The sequence below is a fragment of the Nannospalax galili genome, unplaced genomic scaffold (assembly GCF_000622305.1).
Source record: "Nannospalax galili isolate Female #2095 unplaced genomic scaffold, S.galili_v1.0 scaffold1421, whole genome shotgun sequence".
In the NCBI taxonomy this organism is placed as follows: Eukaryota; Metazoa; Chordata; class Mammalia; order Rodentia; family Spalacidae; genus Nannospalax; species Nannospalax galili.
This window is the reverse complement of record NW_008345746.1, coordinates 589,907-605,472: the sequence shown is the minus strand read 5'-3', so window position 1 is coordinate 605,472 and position 15,566 is coordinate 589,907. Positions and strand designations below refer to the sequence as shown.

The 15,566-nt window shown below is 46.4% G+C and overlaps 1 protein-coding gene across 4 annotated transcripts in view; it reads left to right on the top strand.

Moving 5' to 3' along the window:
* Nucleotides 1-15,566, top strand: part of Camsap1 (calmodulin regulated spectrin associated protein 1) — a 68,768-nt gene that overhangs the window by 30,174 nt on the left and 23,028 nt on the right. For 2 of the 4 annotated variants that reach the window (XM_008841932.3, XM_029567718.1), the window contains 3 exons: nucleotides 7,065-7,145; nucleotides 8,110-8,142; nucleotides 10,879-11,020. In XM_008841932.3, the coding sequence (XP_008840154.1) occupies nucleotides 7,065-7,145; nucleotides 8,110-8,142; nucleotides 10,879-11,020 (256 nt within the window). The remainder of the gene's footprint in view (nucleotides 1-7,064; nucleotides 7,146-8,109; nucleotides 8,143-10,878; nucleotides 11,021-15,566) is intronic. The other 2 variants (XM_008841931.3, XM_029567719.1) reach the window with 2 other exon arrangements.

Here is a 15,566-nt window from a genome sequence, read left to right as displayed (position 1 = left end):
TTGTCTTTTTGAGACAGGCTGGCCTTAGACTCACAGAGATCTGCCTGCCTCTGCCACCATGCCTGGCGCAATAATTTTTGTAATGTATTTTTTTCTTGTTTGGTATCAGGTTGATGTAGACCTCAAAAGAGATGTTTGGAAGTCATCCTTTTTCTGTTCTGTGCAGTATTTGAATGTGATTGATTTTATTTCATTACGAACCTTTGGACTTGCTAGTGAAGCCATTTGGGCCCGAAGCTGTCAATGGTGAAGTTTTAGGTGAGAATTTTATCTCTCTGCACACTGTTGTTTTTTTTTTGGTCTTTTTGAAACACCGTCTCCCTGTAGCAACAGCTGGCCTGAAGCTCACTATATAGACCAGGCTGCCCTTGAACTCACAGAGATACCTCCTGCCTCTGCTGGGACTACAGATGTGCACCACCACACCCGGGTTGTCTGTACACTTTTAAGTTATTTAGATTTTTCTGTTTAATTTCTGTGTCAGTTTTGATAATTTGTGGCTTTCAAGGACCTTATCAGGAGCTTACAGTTTTACTGGCATAAGGTTCTTTTTCCTTTAGAGCCACTGCAGCCTGTGGTGAGAGTCTGTTTCCTGGGACTCATCATGCCTTTCTTCCTCTCTTGGTTTTTCTGATTTATCAGCTTTACAGATCACTTTCATTTCTCTACTATATAACACTTATTATATTTCTGTTTATTTTGCTCTCCTGTTTTTCTTTTATCTTAAATTTATTTAGCAACAGGATCTCACTCTTAGCCCAGGCTGACCTTGAGTTCCCAGTGTTCCTCCTGCCTTAGGCTCCCAATTTCTGGAGTTACAGGACACCACATCCACCTCTTACATTTTGTTATTGTCACATAGTAATTGAGTGTGTTGGTTCAGTACAATGTGAGGTTTCAGTGTGCGTGCTCTGTGCACTGTTCAGATTGGCCCTTGAGCACAGTGGTCATCTCACATCATCTGTGAGCATACACAGCCTGTCTTCTAGGGCTGGGCAAGTAGCACAGTGGCAGAGTACTTGCCTGGTGTCGGGGAATTGGGGTGGGGGGCTGGGTTCAATTCAGCACTAAAAACAAAGAAGCAAAGTGAAATCTAGTAGCTATTTGGAAACATGATGATGATCCCTTAAAAGTTAAGGAAGAGCACGGCTAGTGGGCGCACACTTGTAGTCCCAGCACTCGGGAGGCAGAGGCAGGCGGATCCCTGTGAGTTCAAGGCCAGCCTGGTCTACATAGTGAGTTCCAGGACAGCTGGGGCTACAGGGAGACCCTGTCTCAGAAAGACCAAAAAGAACCAAAAAGTTAAGGCAGAAGGCTAGTTCCTTAAAACTTTGCATCACGCAAGCGTGTTTCAGAGTTGCTGGTTTTCTGCCGTGTGGTGTTTTTGCTGCTTTGTCTCCATTTTAGTATGCTTCATTTTTTTTCATTATTCTCTTTAAAATGTTTGGTTGTGCTAGTAAATTCTTGCTTCATCGGTGGATTATCTGGAAAAATTTTTGTTTAATTTTTGAATATTTGGAGTGGACTTCCTTCCAGATAAATTTTTGTGTTTTTTTAAAAAATATTTTATTTTTATTTTATGTGTATGAGTGTATTGCCTGCATGTATGTGAGTGCACCCATGTTGTGCAATGCCTCAGAGGTCAGAAGAAGGCTTCAGAGTCCCCTGGAACTGGATGCACTCAAACACATAAAATAAAAATAAATATTTTAGCTAGGCGCGGTGGCACATGCCTTTAGTTCCAGCAAAAAGACCAAAATAAATAAATAAATAAACAAACAAACAAATAAATAAATAAGGATCACTAGGGCTTGATGGCTGCTAGCCTAGATTCAGCATCAGTGAAAGACCCAGCTTCAAGGGAACAACGCAGAGAGTGATAGATATTTTTTTGTTTTTATTTTTGTGTATGAGTGTATTGCCTGCATGTCATGCTGTGCCTGTGGAGATCAGAAGAACATATTGGGTTCCCTGGAACTAGAGCTACAGATGGTTGTTAACCACCATGTGGATGCTGGGAATCAAAGTGGGTCCTTTACAGGAGTAGTCAGTGTTCTTAACCGCTGAGCCATCTCTCCAGCCCCCCCAAATTTTATTATTTTTATTTTATGTGTATGTGTGTATTGCCTACATGTGTGTAAATGCACCCATGTCATGCAGTCCCCAGAGAAGGCAGAAGAAGGTGTTGGATCCCCTGGAACTGGAGTTATGGACAGTTGTTAGCTGCCACATGGGTTCTGGGATTTGAACTCAGGTCTGCTACAAGAGCAGTCAGTGCTCTTAGCCAGTGAGCCGTCTCTCCAGTGAGCCGTCTCTCCAGTGAGCCGTCTCTCCAGCCCGAGTGTTTTGATTTCTAGTTTGGTTCTGTGGTGTGATTTGTGTCCTAAGGTGACATCTCACTGGTGGCTGGTGGGCACTAGTTGCAGGTTCCTGGCTCCTGGTCCCCTGGGTCTTTCTCTAGGACAGTAGTCTGGAGCTTCCACTCGAGAGTTGCCTGTTTTCTGCTTCGATCTGTTGGCTTTGCTATCTGTATTTTCAGTTGTTACCAGGGTTTTACATTCTGATGAATTAACTTGTCTTCAAGAAGTGCCTTTCATCACCAGGGATAGCCCTCGTCCCCAGAGACTCCTGCATCTAGAACTAAGTCTTTCCTCCAGCTCGCTGTGAGCGGTATTGGTGTGCTGTGACTTCTTTCCTTCCTCATAGATTGTTTTGGTTTCATTTTGTTTTGTTTTGAGACAGGATCTCCCTATGTTGCCCTGGTTGACCTGATACTTCTAGGCTGGCTTCGAACTCAGAGAGATCTGCCTCTGCCTTGTCATTGGATAACTCCATTAGTGTGGGTGTTCATGTGATTGGGTCTTACCCCATGTGGCCTGATGTCTGATTCTTCATCTTCCCCTCTGCCATTTTTTTTTTTTTTTTTTTTTTTTTTTTTTTTTATCTGTTTGAGACAGGGTCTCCCCCTGCAGGTCTGGAACTCTCTATGTAGACCAGGCTGGCCTGGAACTCACTTTGTAGACCACATTAGTCTTGAACTCCCAGAGATCACCCCCTCTGCCTTCTGAGTGCTAAGAATAAAGGCTAGCACCGCCACACTTGGCCGTACTCCAGTTTTTCTTAGGAGTTGCTGAAGGGTTATGGTCTGTATCATAGGTTGCCATGGCCAGCTTTCTGCAGAATGACATGTTCCATGGTAGCAGGAGACGCAGTTTTCCCTGGGACCATTTTGTGACAACCCCACCCAATTCTTTTCTTTCTGCTTTCAACAGTCATTTGTTTATTTTATCTTATGTTATTTTGTACCTGCCATGGTTGTTGCTGTGGAGGCTGGTATTGGCCAGTGCTTTCTGCTAACTATGCCCTGATTGGATGAAGAGTCAGTGCAGGGGCCCACAGTGCAAAAAGGTGGAGCTGCTTGGTATTCTAAGGGGTTAGCTGTGTTCTTTTTTGATATTTTTGAGACAGGGTCTCCCTCTGCAGGTCTGGAACTCACTGCGTAGACAGACCAGGCTGGCCTTGATCTTACAATCTTACAGTGATCCCCCTGCCTCTGCTTCTGAAGTGCTGAGATTATAGGTGTACACCACCACGCCCGACCATGTTTGTTTGTTTGTTTGTTTTTGAAAGACTTTATTATCCAGGTGTGGTGGTGCACACCTTTAATCCCAGCACTTGGGAGGCAGAGGCAGGCAGATCTCTGTGAGTTCAAGGCCAGCCTGGTCTGCATAGTGAGTTCCAGGACAGCTGGGGCTACAGGGAGACCCTGTCTCAAAAAAAAAAAGGACTTTATGTGTGTGCATGCATGCATGGGTTGTATGTGCAGGTGCATGTGGCAGCCAGGGGAAGATGTCTGGTGTCTTCCTCTATCACTCTTCACCTTATTTCCTTGAACAGGGTCTCATTGAACCTGGAGTTGGCTGGGTTTGGGGCTGGCTGATGTGCAAGCCCTGGTGATCCTCCCGTCTGTTTCTGTTACCCACAGGGACGGTGCTGGGGCTACAGGCACATACAGCTTAAACACCAATGTATTTACTGATATGCTTGTGCTCATGCATGTCATGGTGTATATGTAGAAGTTAGGGGACAACTGAAGGGAGTTGAGTTGGTTCTTTCCTTCTACCATGTAGATTCCAGGGATTGAACTCAGGTCATCAGGCTTGGTGGCAAGTGTCTTCACTCAATGATCCAGCCTGCCAACCAGCATTTTTTAAAAATATGGGTGCTGGGGAGATGCTTGTGCAATAGGCATTCTTAGCACTCAGCCTTCTCCTCGACTACTTCTTGAGATAGGGTATCATATATTCCATACTGGCCTCATACTGGCTATTGCTATGTAGTTGAGGATGAACTTGAATTCCTGATCCTTTTACCTCTACCACCCGAGTTACCACACCTGACTTTATATGGTGCTAGGGGTCAAACCCAGAACCGCAGGAATATTAAACAGAAAGAATACCACTGAGCTATATACCCCAGTGCCCACCCCCATCCCCTTTCCTTTTATTTTGAGTCAGGATTTTGTTATGTACTCTAGACTGGCCTAGGAGTCACTACATAGCCCAGGCTGACCTTGAACTCTCAGCATTCCTTCCTCAGATTCCCAAGGTGTGCACTACCACGTCCAGCTTAGCTTTGCTCTTATGTAGTCCCTGGCAGTGTCTCAGATTTCTAGGATCCCTGGGCCCCATATGGAGAACTGCCTGGACTTCCAGGTTTCTGGCCATGTTGTTCCCACCTAACAAAGTTTGCAGCATTTTTTTAATAGACTTCCCTGCTAGTAATGAATTCTTGGCTTTGGCTTTCCAGGAAAGTGTGGTTTTATGCTTTTCTCAGAGGTGCTAGAGTTAGATACAGACTGCTTGGCAGTCTTTTCGTTGGATGAAGACATGGTTTCCTGAGGTGGGGTGGGGAACTGACTTGACAGTTGTTAACACAACTACTTTTTTCGGGGGCGGTAATCTTTTTGAGTACTGGGATTAAAGGCACAACTACATTTTTAAAAATTAGTATTGACTCTCAGCTGGGTGTGGCGCATGCATGGTTGCCACTCCTTTAAATCCCGCACTTGGGAGTCAGAGGCAGGTGGAGTTCTGTGAGTTCCAGGCCAGCTGGGGCTACTGGGAGAACCTGTCTCAAAAACCAGAAACCGAAACCAAAAAAAAAAAGAAGACAGGGTCTGACCTTGAACTTCTGATCCTTCTGCCTATATCTCCCAAGTGCTGAAATTTCAGTCCATATGGGTTTATGCCAATGGCTTTGGAAGTATGACTACTGGGTTGGTGAGGTGGCTTTAGCCAGTAAGTCATCTTACTGCCAAGCCTGACAACCTGAGTTCAGTCCCCACGATCCCTATGGTGGCAGGAGAACTGATTCCTGAAAGTTGTTCTCTGACCGCCACATGTGTGCTATAGGATGTGTACATACGTGTGCTGTAGGATGTATATGTACATGTGCAGTAGGATGTGTACGTACATGTGCTGTAGGATGTGTAAATATTTGTGCTGTATGATGTGTACGTACGTGTGCTGTAGGATGTGTACATACATGTGCTGTAGGATGTGTACATATGTGTGCAGGCTGCTGACCCAAGTTGAGTCCCAAGAGCCCACATGAAGGTGGAAGGAGAGAACTGACTTCACAGAGCTGCCCTCTGAGTTCAAGATTCACTGTGGAATGTGAGTGTGTGTACATACACACAACATGCAAGCACGCGCATGTGCACGCGCACACACCAAATTTAAAAAGTCTTTTAAAAAGTCTGAATATTGGGTCTGGAGAGACAGCTCAGCAGTTAAGAGCACCTTTGCGGAGGACCCAGGGTTGATTCCACTACCCACATGGTAGCTAATAACTGTCCGTAAATCCAGTTCCAGGGAAATCGGATGCCTTCTTCTGACCTCCATGGGCATTGCACTACACAGGTACACTTTACATACATGTAGGCAGTATACTCATACACATAAAAATAAAAATAGTAAATTATTTTTTAAAAGTCTGACTTTTGGGTGCTGAAGAGATGGCTCAGTGGTGCAGAACACTGGTTGTTCTTGCAGAAGACCCAGGTTCGGATCCCAGCACCCTCACAGCAGCTGACAACTGTCTGTAACTCCAGTTCCAGGGGATCTGACAGCCGCTTCTGACCTCTGTGGGCATTGCACAACACGGGTGTACTTGCTTACATGCAGGCAATACACATACGTAAAATAAAATATTTTAAAAAATATGTGTGTATATGTGTGTGTGCAGGTACACGTGTGACCCTGGGAGTGTTGAAGTCGGGGCAGCTCTGTGGAAGTTGGTCCTTTCCTTCCATCTTTTTTTTTTCTTCTTCTTTTTGAGACAGGGTCTCCTTGTAGTCCCAGCTGTCCTGGAACTCACTATGTAGACCAAGCTGGCCTCGAACTCACAGAGATCTGCCTGCTTCTGCCTCCCAAGTGCTGGGATTAAAGGCATGCGCCACCACGCCTGGCTCTCCTTCCATCTTTATATGGGTTCCAAGGACTCAAATTGGGTCACCAGGCCTACATGGCAAGTACTTTACCCACTGAATTGTCTGTGACTAGCCCATAAATACAAATTTGATATTATCTTGAGTTAATAAATTCATGGGGAGGACACTTAAATTTCTGGTTTTTAAAGTGTGTGTAGCTCAGGTTTTATAGCTGAATTTTATTTTGTGTTGGTTTGGTGTGGTCAAAGGAGGTGTGACCTAAGATGAGGTAGGTTCTCAATGGTTGTATCAGCCAGCCTGCTGTATGCCATGCTTGCTGACAGTGTTGGCAAATGTGTGCAGGGTGCATGGGATCCTGTGGTGTATGATTGCTGCTGGCCTTCATGATTCTACCACACGGTGAGGGAGGTTGCAGTGGTTTCCTGGCAGAGACAGTCTGACAAGTCTTGGGCCACATAGAGCCCATCTATTTCTGCATCTGTGTAATTGGCCTGATGACACCTGTGTTTCAGGAGTTGACAGCAGGTTATGTGGGGTCTGCTAGATAAATGGAGGTGCAGAGGATGATGGAAGAGCACTGGCCTTCCTAACATGTTTTCTTTCACCTTAGGTAAATCTTAAAATGAGAGAGATAACAGAGAAAGAAGTTAAGTTAAAGCAACAGCTCCTGGAAAGTCCAGCCCATCAAAAGGTAAAGGCTAGATTTCACTTCTCTGGAATGCACTGTGTGGTCATAGTTTCACAGAATTATCTATTACTACCCGCTCTTCTGTATTTTTAATATATCACCCAAAACAAGTCAGCCCCTTGAATTCTCCTGGTGGCTGATTCTCAATGACATAGTAAGGATGACCCTGGGCAATCTGTCTTCCATCCCTTGCTGCCCCCTCTCCTCCGTGTTTGTGGTTTGTGGAACAGTAGGGGTTGAGGGTGTGCTGGGAGGAATTGGGAAGTTCAGTCATGGTACAAACGTAGCAGCTGGGGGTGAACTTCTGAGCCAGGAAAGGGGTAGAAGTTGCGTGTAGTAGCTGTGCCTTTCTTGATCCCTGAAATGGCCTATGAGGCATTGCAAGGCTGGTGGGTATCTGAAGCCCTGTGTCCGGAGCCAGTAGAAAATGTACGCCTTGGACACAGATAGGTGTGCTCTGTGTTCTGGCTCTGGCCTCCTCCCTGGCCATTTTCTCTTTTGCTCAAGCCCATGTGTCACTAAGTCCACTCTGTGAAGTATACACAGGATGCCACCCAACTGTGGACACAGTGTCCCTGCCAGGGCGCACGTGCCTCTCCCCTTGTGGCTTCTCTCCATATACTGGCCAGTTCTAGTCAGTTGGGTTGGTGGCAGATTACACCTATGCTGAGTGTCTCCCTAACCCTTAGCAGACACCCATGGGCACAGGCAAGCCCTTTGGAGTTGGAGTGGATTTCTAGCCTTGGTCCCCCAACTTTCTCAAAGTTCAGAACTGTTCTTTGCTACTGTTGTGGAGGGATAAGTCACCTTGCAGTTGAACTGCCTGATGGTGTTATGTGCTGAGGTCATGCACACTAGGAAGCCTTTGTTTACCAGAGGCTGTCTCCACCTCTGCTGTGTGTCATGGCCACACCGGAACCTGCTGTGCTGACATTCCTCTCCACCTTCCTTCCCGCTTCCTGAGCAGTCTCCCTCCAAGTGGTATTGGAAGTTAGTGCCCGTAAGTGACCCAGGCCACCAGCCGCCATCTGCAGAGCCATCTTGTTGCCATCATGCGCTTCCATTAAAATTGCTCGCACCCAAGACTGGGTTTTGTCTGCTTGTTTAAACATCCACCTGGGGATTGTGTTAACCCTTCTCTGCCAGGAACTGAGCGGGCTTTAGAATGTGGCACTCTGGAAGGCTATGTTCATTTTGCCCAGGTTCTTAGTGTCTTCTGTGTAAGTGACCAGCGTAGCATAGCTGACAGAGCACACTCTCTTTTCTAGTAGACACCAGGAGGACTGACTGGGACCTAGAGACAGGGGCCACTTCTTAAGGGTCACTCTTTAGCCTTTTTCTTTCTGTTGTTACTTGCCTAAAGTGGTGGCTTCTACCAAGACCTTGCTTAGTACCCATGTGCTGAGCTGTGGTGTTGGGAAGGTGTCCGCCCAGGGTGCAGGTGGAATGCAGAGAGGGCTGGTGCTTCCAGTCCTGTGTCTTCCTTGAAGCCATCATTGGGCCTACATGAGGTCAACTCTGATTCAGAGAGTCTGAGTTAGGTTAGTTCAGATGCAGGGCTTCTGAATTACGTGTGAATTTTCAAATATCAGGGCTGGAGAAATGGCTCAGCTGTTAAGAGCACTGCTCTTGTAGAGGACCTGGGTTTAGTTCCCAGTACCAGTGTCGCATCTATAACAACAGCTGTGGGGAAATCAGATGCCTTCCTCTGACCTTAGCAGGTATTGCACAACACAGGCGCACTTACATACATGCGGACAATACATTCATTTCATATACATTAAAAATATTAAAAGGAAGCTTACAAACAGGGATTTGGTTTGGTAATTCCAGCTGTGCCCCACCTGGTGGCTCATTCTGGAAGTGAATCAGTTTGTCACTGTCCCTCCAAGGAGATACCCGATGCCAAGTGGTGCCTTTTCATAAGAACTTTTGGTCAGAGTCTCTTTGCATATGATTTTGTATGTGTCTCTGATTGCCTGGGTCCTATAACTTCATCATTTGACCCAAGTTTCCTTTGAGTTCCCTCCTGCAGCCCCATGGCTGTCGGCCGCAAAGGACCCATGAAATCCTGTGCTTGCTGCTGCCAGGCCGCCTTTCTCCTCCCAGTGTCTTAGTGAGAATGAGAAGGAAAGCTTGCTTGATGAGTGTTTATATGTCTCTTAATTCTCGAGTGCTGAATATGACCAAGGCAAGGTTCACAGCTCTCCTGGAGGTGTGGTTTCAGATGAGTTTCACAGAAACAAAGACATGTGACAAAGAGTAATGTCCCTTAACTGCCCTTTATTGGAGAGTCTGTAGCTGTCCTACCATGGTTTTCAGTGAATAGGGTAAGAAGAAAAAGTTTGGTAAAGATTGAGAGGTTGCAGTAAGAAGAAAAAGTGTGGTAAAGATTGAGAGGTTGCAGGTTGTATTTGAATGCTTCACAGCTAGAGGTTTGAAGATGTGGATGAGCAAGGCAGTCATGTGAGCCCCCAGGCCCTGTAGTTCATCAGCCTGATTTTACCCACGCCATCCGTCCTTACTCAAGAAACCATTTGCTTTACTGCATGCCTGCTCATTCCTTATCTGCTGTCTCTGTGGAAGCCTGGCCTGGCGCATGCTGTGATGTACTGCATGCTGGAACCTGTGGACTTTGCACGTGTGGTATAGTATGAGGCGGGTGACCTGTGGTAGCACATGCCTTGGGCTCTGAGAAACAAGTTAAAATGTGTGTTGGAACATGCTATGAACATAAAACAAGCCTTATTGCTAAATCTGAAAGAATTTGTTATAATCAGACTTTTTTTTTTTTTTTTTTTTTTTTTTTTTTTTTTTTTTTTGCCACATACTTTCAGAGATAATAACTCGAAGTTCTGGATTTCTGAGATGATCTTTGACTCACCTGTAGAACTCTCAGAAACTGGTAGTCATTATAGTTAGGCACTGGCCCTCTTCCTAGTTTCTATCATGTATCTTCCTCTCTGGAGAAAATGTGGCTGGTGGGCATCCTGCCGTGGGGTGCTGTTGCAGGAAAGAGCAGGGTGCTGCAGCTCTTGGGAGCAGCTGGTATGCTGAGAAGCCTCTGCTCTGGTAAAGCGCCTGCTGACTGTGAACACAGAGCCATGGCTATGGTGCTTAGAAGACAACAGGTAGCTTCCTCACGTGTGGAATAAGGAAGCCTCGGCCTGGCTTTTGTCTCTGAGCACCTATGGGTTTAGTGTCCTAATGCTTCATTTGTATTTCATAGTGGCTGGCCTAGTAGTGTGAGAAACTTTGTTTAACCTGGTTTCTGAAATTTCTCAAACTATTAATGCCGTTTTGTATTTTTCTTAATGGCCAGTGTGAATGTTGATAATACTCGGAAAAGTGGCTGTAGCTTGGGGTCCTCCAGGCTTCTGGGTGCTCACATTTAACTTGTTTCTCATTGGTGTGGAGTGTCTGCTCGTGGTAGTATAGATGTGTGTTCCGCCTCCTCCCATGTGTGCCTGCTGCCAGAGTCAGTTCAGAGTTAGACTGGCCCTGGTAGCATTAGCAGTGGATCTTTGCGATTCAGTGTAGCCAAGGGCCAGATCCTTGGATCTGACGTGTGTTCTGGGAGGGGACATCAGCCACAGTCTGAACTTTTCCAGGCCATCACTGTTGACTTCACGTGGCTCTAGCTTTGTGTAAATTCTTGCTCTAGCAGTGTGCCTGTGACATACACAAGGTGAAGCGACCTCACACGCAGAGACCGTTTTCCTTTTATCAACTGCAGGTCCGCTATCGGCGAGAGCACCTTTCCGCTAGGCAGTCACCTTACTTCCCGTTGTTGGAGGACTTGATGAGAGACGGCAGTGATGGCGCTGCTCTTTTAGCAGTGGTTCACTATTACTGCCCAGAGCAGATGAAACTGGATGGTGAGTGGAGATCGCATCCCCCGACAGCCCCAAAAGGGAACAGTGCATTTAATATTCAAATACTAAGAAAACCTAAGAAAGCAGCGTGGAGCCCGCTGAGTTGGGATCCCAGCACACACCTGGAGTGCTGTGAGGTTGAGTGCTTACATGCAGCCTACATTTTATCTGATGTAAACATTGCCCATTAAGAGTATGTGGGTGATATGTCCATGTGTTTTGTGACTTTTCCTGTATTTCAGTGGTGGGGGGGTGGCTTGAAAATCCTTCCATATTGAAACATCTCTAGAACTTAAGCCAATGTAAGCCAGGCACACACATGGGAGACTAAGTTAGGAGGAAATGACTTTAAGATCAGCCTGGGCAGGATGAAGTGTTTCAAATTTTCCTGAACTATATAGTAAGACCCTGTCTCAAAAAACAAAACAACTTTTTAGAACCTTATTTTAGGCATGTGAAAATCAATTCTAGGCTTAGTCCAATCACAGCATTTCTGAATCCCTGTCATGTGCCTGGTGTGCTGTTCTCCTGCCACCACGCCTCGCTAGGTGCTTGTGACCTGCAGCAGGGAGGGAAAAAGTAACTGTGAAGGGCAGCACAGGCACCTGCCAAGGTGCTGTGGGAGCATGAGTTTTCAGTAGCTCAGCTTCCTAAGTCCCTGCTTGTCTGGAGTGGGCAGGTCGAGGGCCAGGGACCTGGTTAGTGCCCATACTGCATTGTCATTTCAGACCCAAGTCCCGGATAATCTGGGCTGGTATTGCATTTGCTGCAGGCACAGAAGTGCAGATGATAAGGGTTTTTTTTGTGGACACAGAGGTGACTTAAAAGAAAAGGAGAGCCTTAGGTACTCGAAAGACAAAGCCCATGAGGAGACACACGGACGCCCTCTCATTCAGCTGGCTTTGATCCTCTGACTAGGATCTTTTCGGGAAAAAGACCAGAAAAGCTCTGCCTTACACCCAGGAAAATGTGGGGAGGCTTCTCAAGTACCTGTGTGTCTGGGGACTAGAGGAAATGAGTGGAAGCGAGGCTAAGAGGCACCTCACCCATGTTGGGAGCCTAGAAGAACAGTCAGTGTCAAAAGCAGTCTACGCCGGGTGTGGTGGCGCATGCCTTCAATCCCAGCACTCGGGAGGCAGAGGCAGGCGGATTTCTGTGAAATCAAGGCCAGCCTGATCTACATAGTGAGTTCCAGGACAGCTGGGGTTATAGGGAGAACCTGTCTCAAAAAGACTAAAAAAAAAAAAACAAAACCAAAAAACAAAAGTAGTCTACTACTGAGTGGTAGAATGCTTGCCTAACATGCACAAGGCCCTGGGTTCCATTCCCAGGAAAAATGTACCTGTATATATATATATTTCTCTCTCTCTCTCTCTCTCTCTCTCTCTCTCTCTCTCTCTCTCTCTCTCTACTCTGGGGAAATAATTCAGTGGTAGAATATTTGCTTAGTATACTGAGTTCTTGGGCTCCATCTCCAGCACCACGAAAAATAAAATCTGGCTGGGGATATAATATGCTCAGTGATGTGGCACTTGCCTAGCATGCAAGTGGCCCCAGGTTCCATCTACAGCACTGAAAAGTAAATAAAATGGTCTGGTGCTAATAACTTTGGTCCTATGGGAACTCCAGAGTCCTGCTGGTGGGAACAGCTCCAGAAACTGGCTGGGGACATGTGCCTCCATAGACCCTACAGGTGTCAGAGCAGATCTGTGATCAAAACATGGCTGGAAGAGAACCCTTTGGAATGTTTAAATGCTCAAGGTCCTAAGAAGGGGGTAGGGTGGGTGTGGCATCTGAATTTCTGGGGTTTTCCTTTATCTTCCAAGTTGTAGCAGCTGTTTTGACATTTCCATCTCTCTTGCTTTCCTCTTTTTCAGTGTAGCTCAAGCTGACCTGGAACACTAGGTATTCGAAACTGCTCTTAGACCTGTGGTCCTCTCCTGCCTTAGCCTCCCGAGTTCTGGAATTCCAGATGAGCACCGTGCCCGCTGAGCTTTTCCTCCTCTTTAGCTCCCCTGCCTCAAGTGCGCTTTAGCAGTCTTCAGCTTTCCTCAGCATAGCCTGCTTTTTCACCTGCCTTTAGGGGTCTTAAGGCGGAAGCAGGTGGGGCAGGCATCCTTATTGATGCAGTGAACGGCCCATAGGATGTAGCAGAGCATCCAATGGATCTGAAAAAAATGACGGAACTACACGTTGATAGAGCCGCACACGTAACTTAACTGAGGCTGACAAATAGGAATTTAGTAAGGCTGCAGAAGACTGGCGTACAAAGTTGTCAGCTTTAGCCACTGTGGTACACTGAATAAAAGTAAGACAAATGGTCAGGACTGCTGAGATGGCCCAGTGGATAAAGGAGCTTTCTACAAAGCCTGATGACCTGAGCGGAACCCCCAGAACCCACTGGTAGAAGGTGAAAATGTACTACAAGATGTCCTCTTCCTCCACATGTGTACCATGACGTGTGGGTGTATATGTTTACACACACACACATACACACACACACAAAATAAATGATCAGAATACATGAGTATTTGTAAGAAATGAACTTGGGCAAAGCCACAAGAGAAAACACACCAGGTTCCAAAGCATCCGTCTGTTCCTACCAGTACCGAACGTTAGAAACCAGTAACAGGGCACAGCTTCTTTCCACACACTCCTAAAGACCAGGGACAGTGCGTGTAAATGCTTCATGGGTGGAAAAAGTCAGAACTGGTAGGTAAGATTTGCAGGGGGGATGTGGTAATCTGTTTTGTTCACCAATGCCACAGTCATTTAAGGACAAACTGATACGGGCTAAGTATTGTTGAGCATGTGAACAAACAGCTTATCAGAACTTGGGGGACATGGTCTGAAGTGGGCTTTGAGGGTAGATATACTGCATCATGTGTGTATGCCAGAGAGCAAGGAACTTGGGAATTAATGACCTAGGTTCATTGCTGTGACTTAGACAAAGGACATAGACATATGTGATCCTAGAGAAAGGAAGGGAGGGTGAAAAGTAGTTTTCTGGTCGTGTCTGTAGATTAAGTGGCTGACTTCTAAGGTTCATCTTGGACGTGACTGTGGTGTGTTCAGACTCAACAAATTGGCTAGCTAAGAAGTAAAATAGAAACACAGAGGAGGTTAAACCAGAAACGCAAGACATTTCACTCACTAGAATCCTAGAGCTGCTAGGGAAAAGTGCCAGGGGCCGGCTGCAGTGTGCCTGGGGGTATCTTTGAGAGTTGGTCTGCAGAGGAGTGAAAGCTTGTGTTACCTTTGTTTCCAGTAACACCCCTTTCGTCGAGGGTGGAGCCCTGGGCACACTTGAGGGAGACAGCCTGATGAAGCTGAGGTCTCAGGCTTTGGCATGGGGCACGCAAGGATGAAGTGACTGTACTCAAGGCTTTTGTGTCAACTTTTTCATCCAGTCATCTGTCCTAGTAAGTTTCCCATCCCTTGTTAGGCTCCATGAGGCTGATTTGCTCCATATGCAAAAATGGGGAAGGATTCTTTCTTCTCTGCAGAAACTGGCCTCAAGGACAAGACCCACAGTAGCTGAGGTTTGGCAGCAGCTAGTCACTGACAGCAAAGCCCACTTCCCAATGCCTCCTTATAACTGAATGGATGACCTAGGGTCCCCTGACATTGGAGGAAATCCTCTGACCTGAACAAACACTCAGTCCACAGAGATGTTGCAGAAGATGCAACAGGAAGAGGGTGGAGACCTAGGAGCTGAGAAAGGTGCTAGGAAGGAAAAGACTCACACAGATGGGTCCATATTAGGTTCCATAGAGCTCTAAAGAAGTGCACATTTGGTATCTGAAGTGTAAGAATCCACTAAAGAGACAGAGTAAAGGCCAGGTGTGGTGGCACATATCTGTAATCCCAGCACTCAGGACACAGAGGCAGGCAGATCTCTGTGAGTTCAGGGCCAGCCTGTTCTACATAGTGAGTTCCAGGCCACCTGGGGCTACAGGGAGACCCTGTCTCAAAAAGGCCCAAAAGAGAGAGAGAAGAGAAGAAAAAATTCCCAGAAAATAACAAAAATGCAAAGCCATGTCATTAGGGAGGAAACTAGAAACATGCGTTCAGTGTAGGGGAATTAACAAAGGAGATATTGGAGAAGCTTTACCCAAGAAAGTGCTCCTAGGGTGAGAGTGCCAAGTCTGAAGCGTCATGCCGCAGCACGCTGAGGGGGCCTACATGACTAGACAGACAAACCAGGCCACACAGAATGGGGAACTGGCCGACAGCAGCAGATCCTTCAGCGAAGCCCACCCCTGACACAGGACAGCTTGTGTCCTCCCCCACCCTCCCATGCTGGGTAGAGGCTGCATAGGGTGTTTGATCATTTTGTGGCAGTTTTAAAGACAGTGTATCTTGCTGGGCAGGGTGGCACATGCCTTTAGTCCCAAGCTCTTGGTTATCAGAGGCAGGCTTTCTCTGAGATTGAGGACAGCCTGGTCTGTATAGCAAGGTCTAGGCCAGCTGGGGCTACAGGGAGACCCTGTCTCAAAAAGACCAAAAAAAAAAAAAAAAAAAAACTGTTTTTTAAAAAAAAATAAAA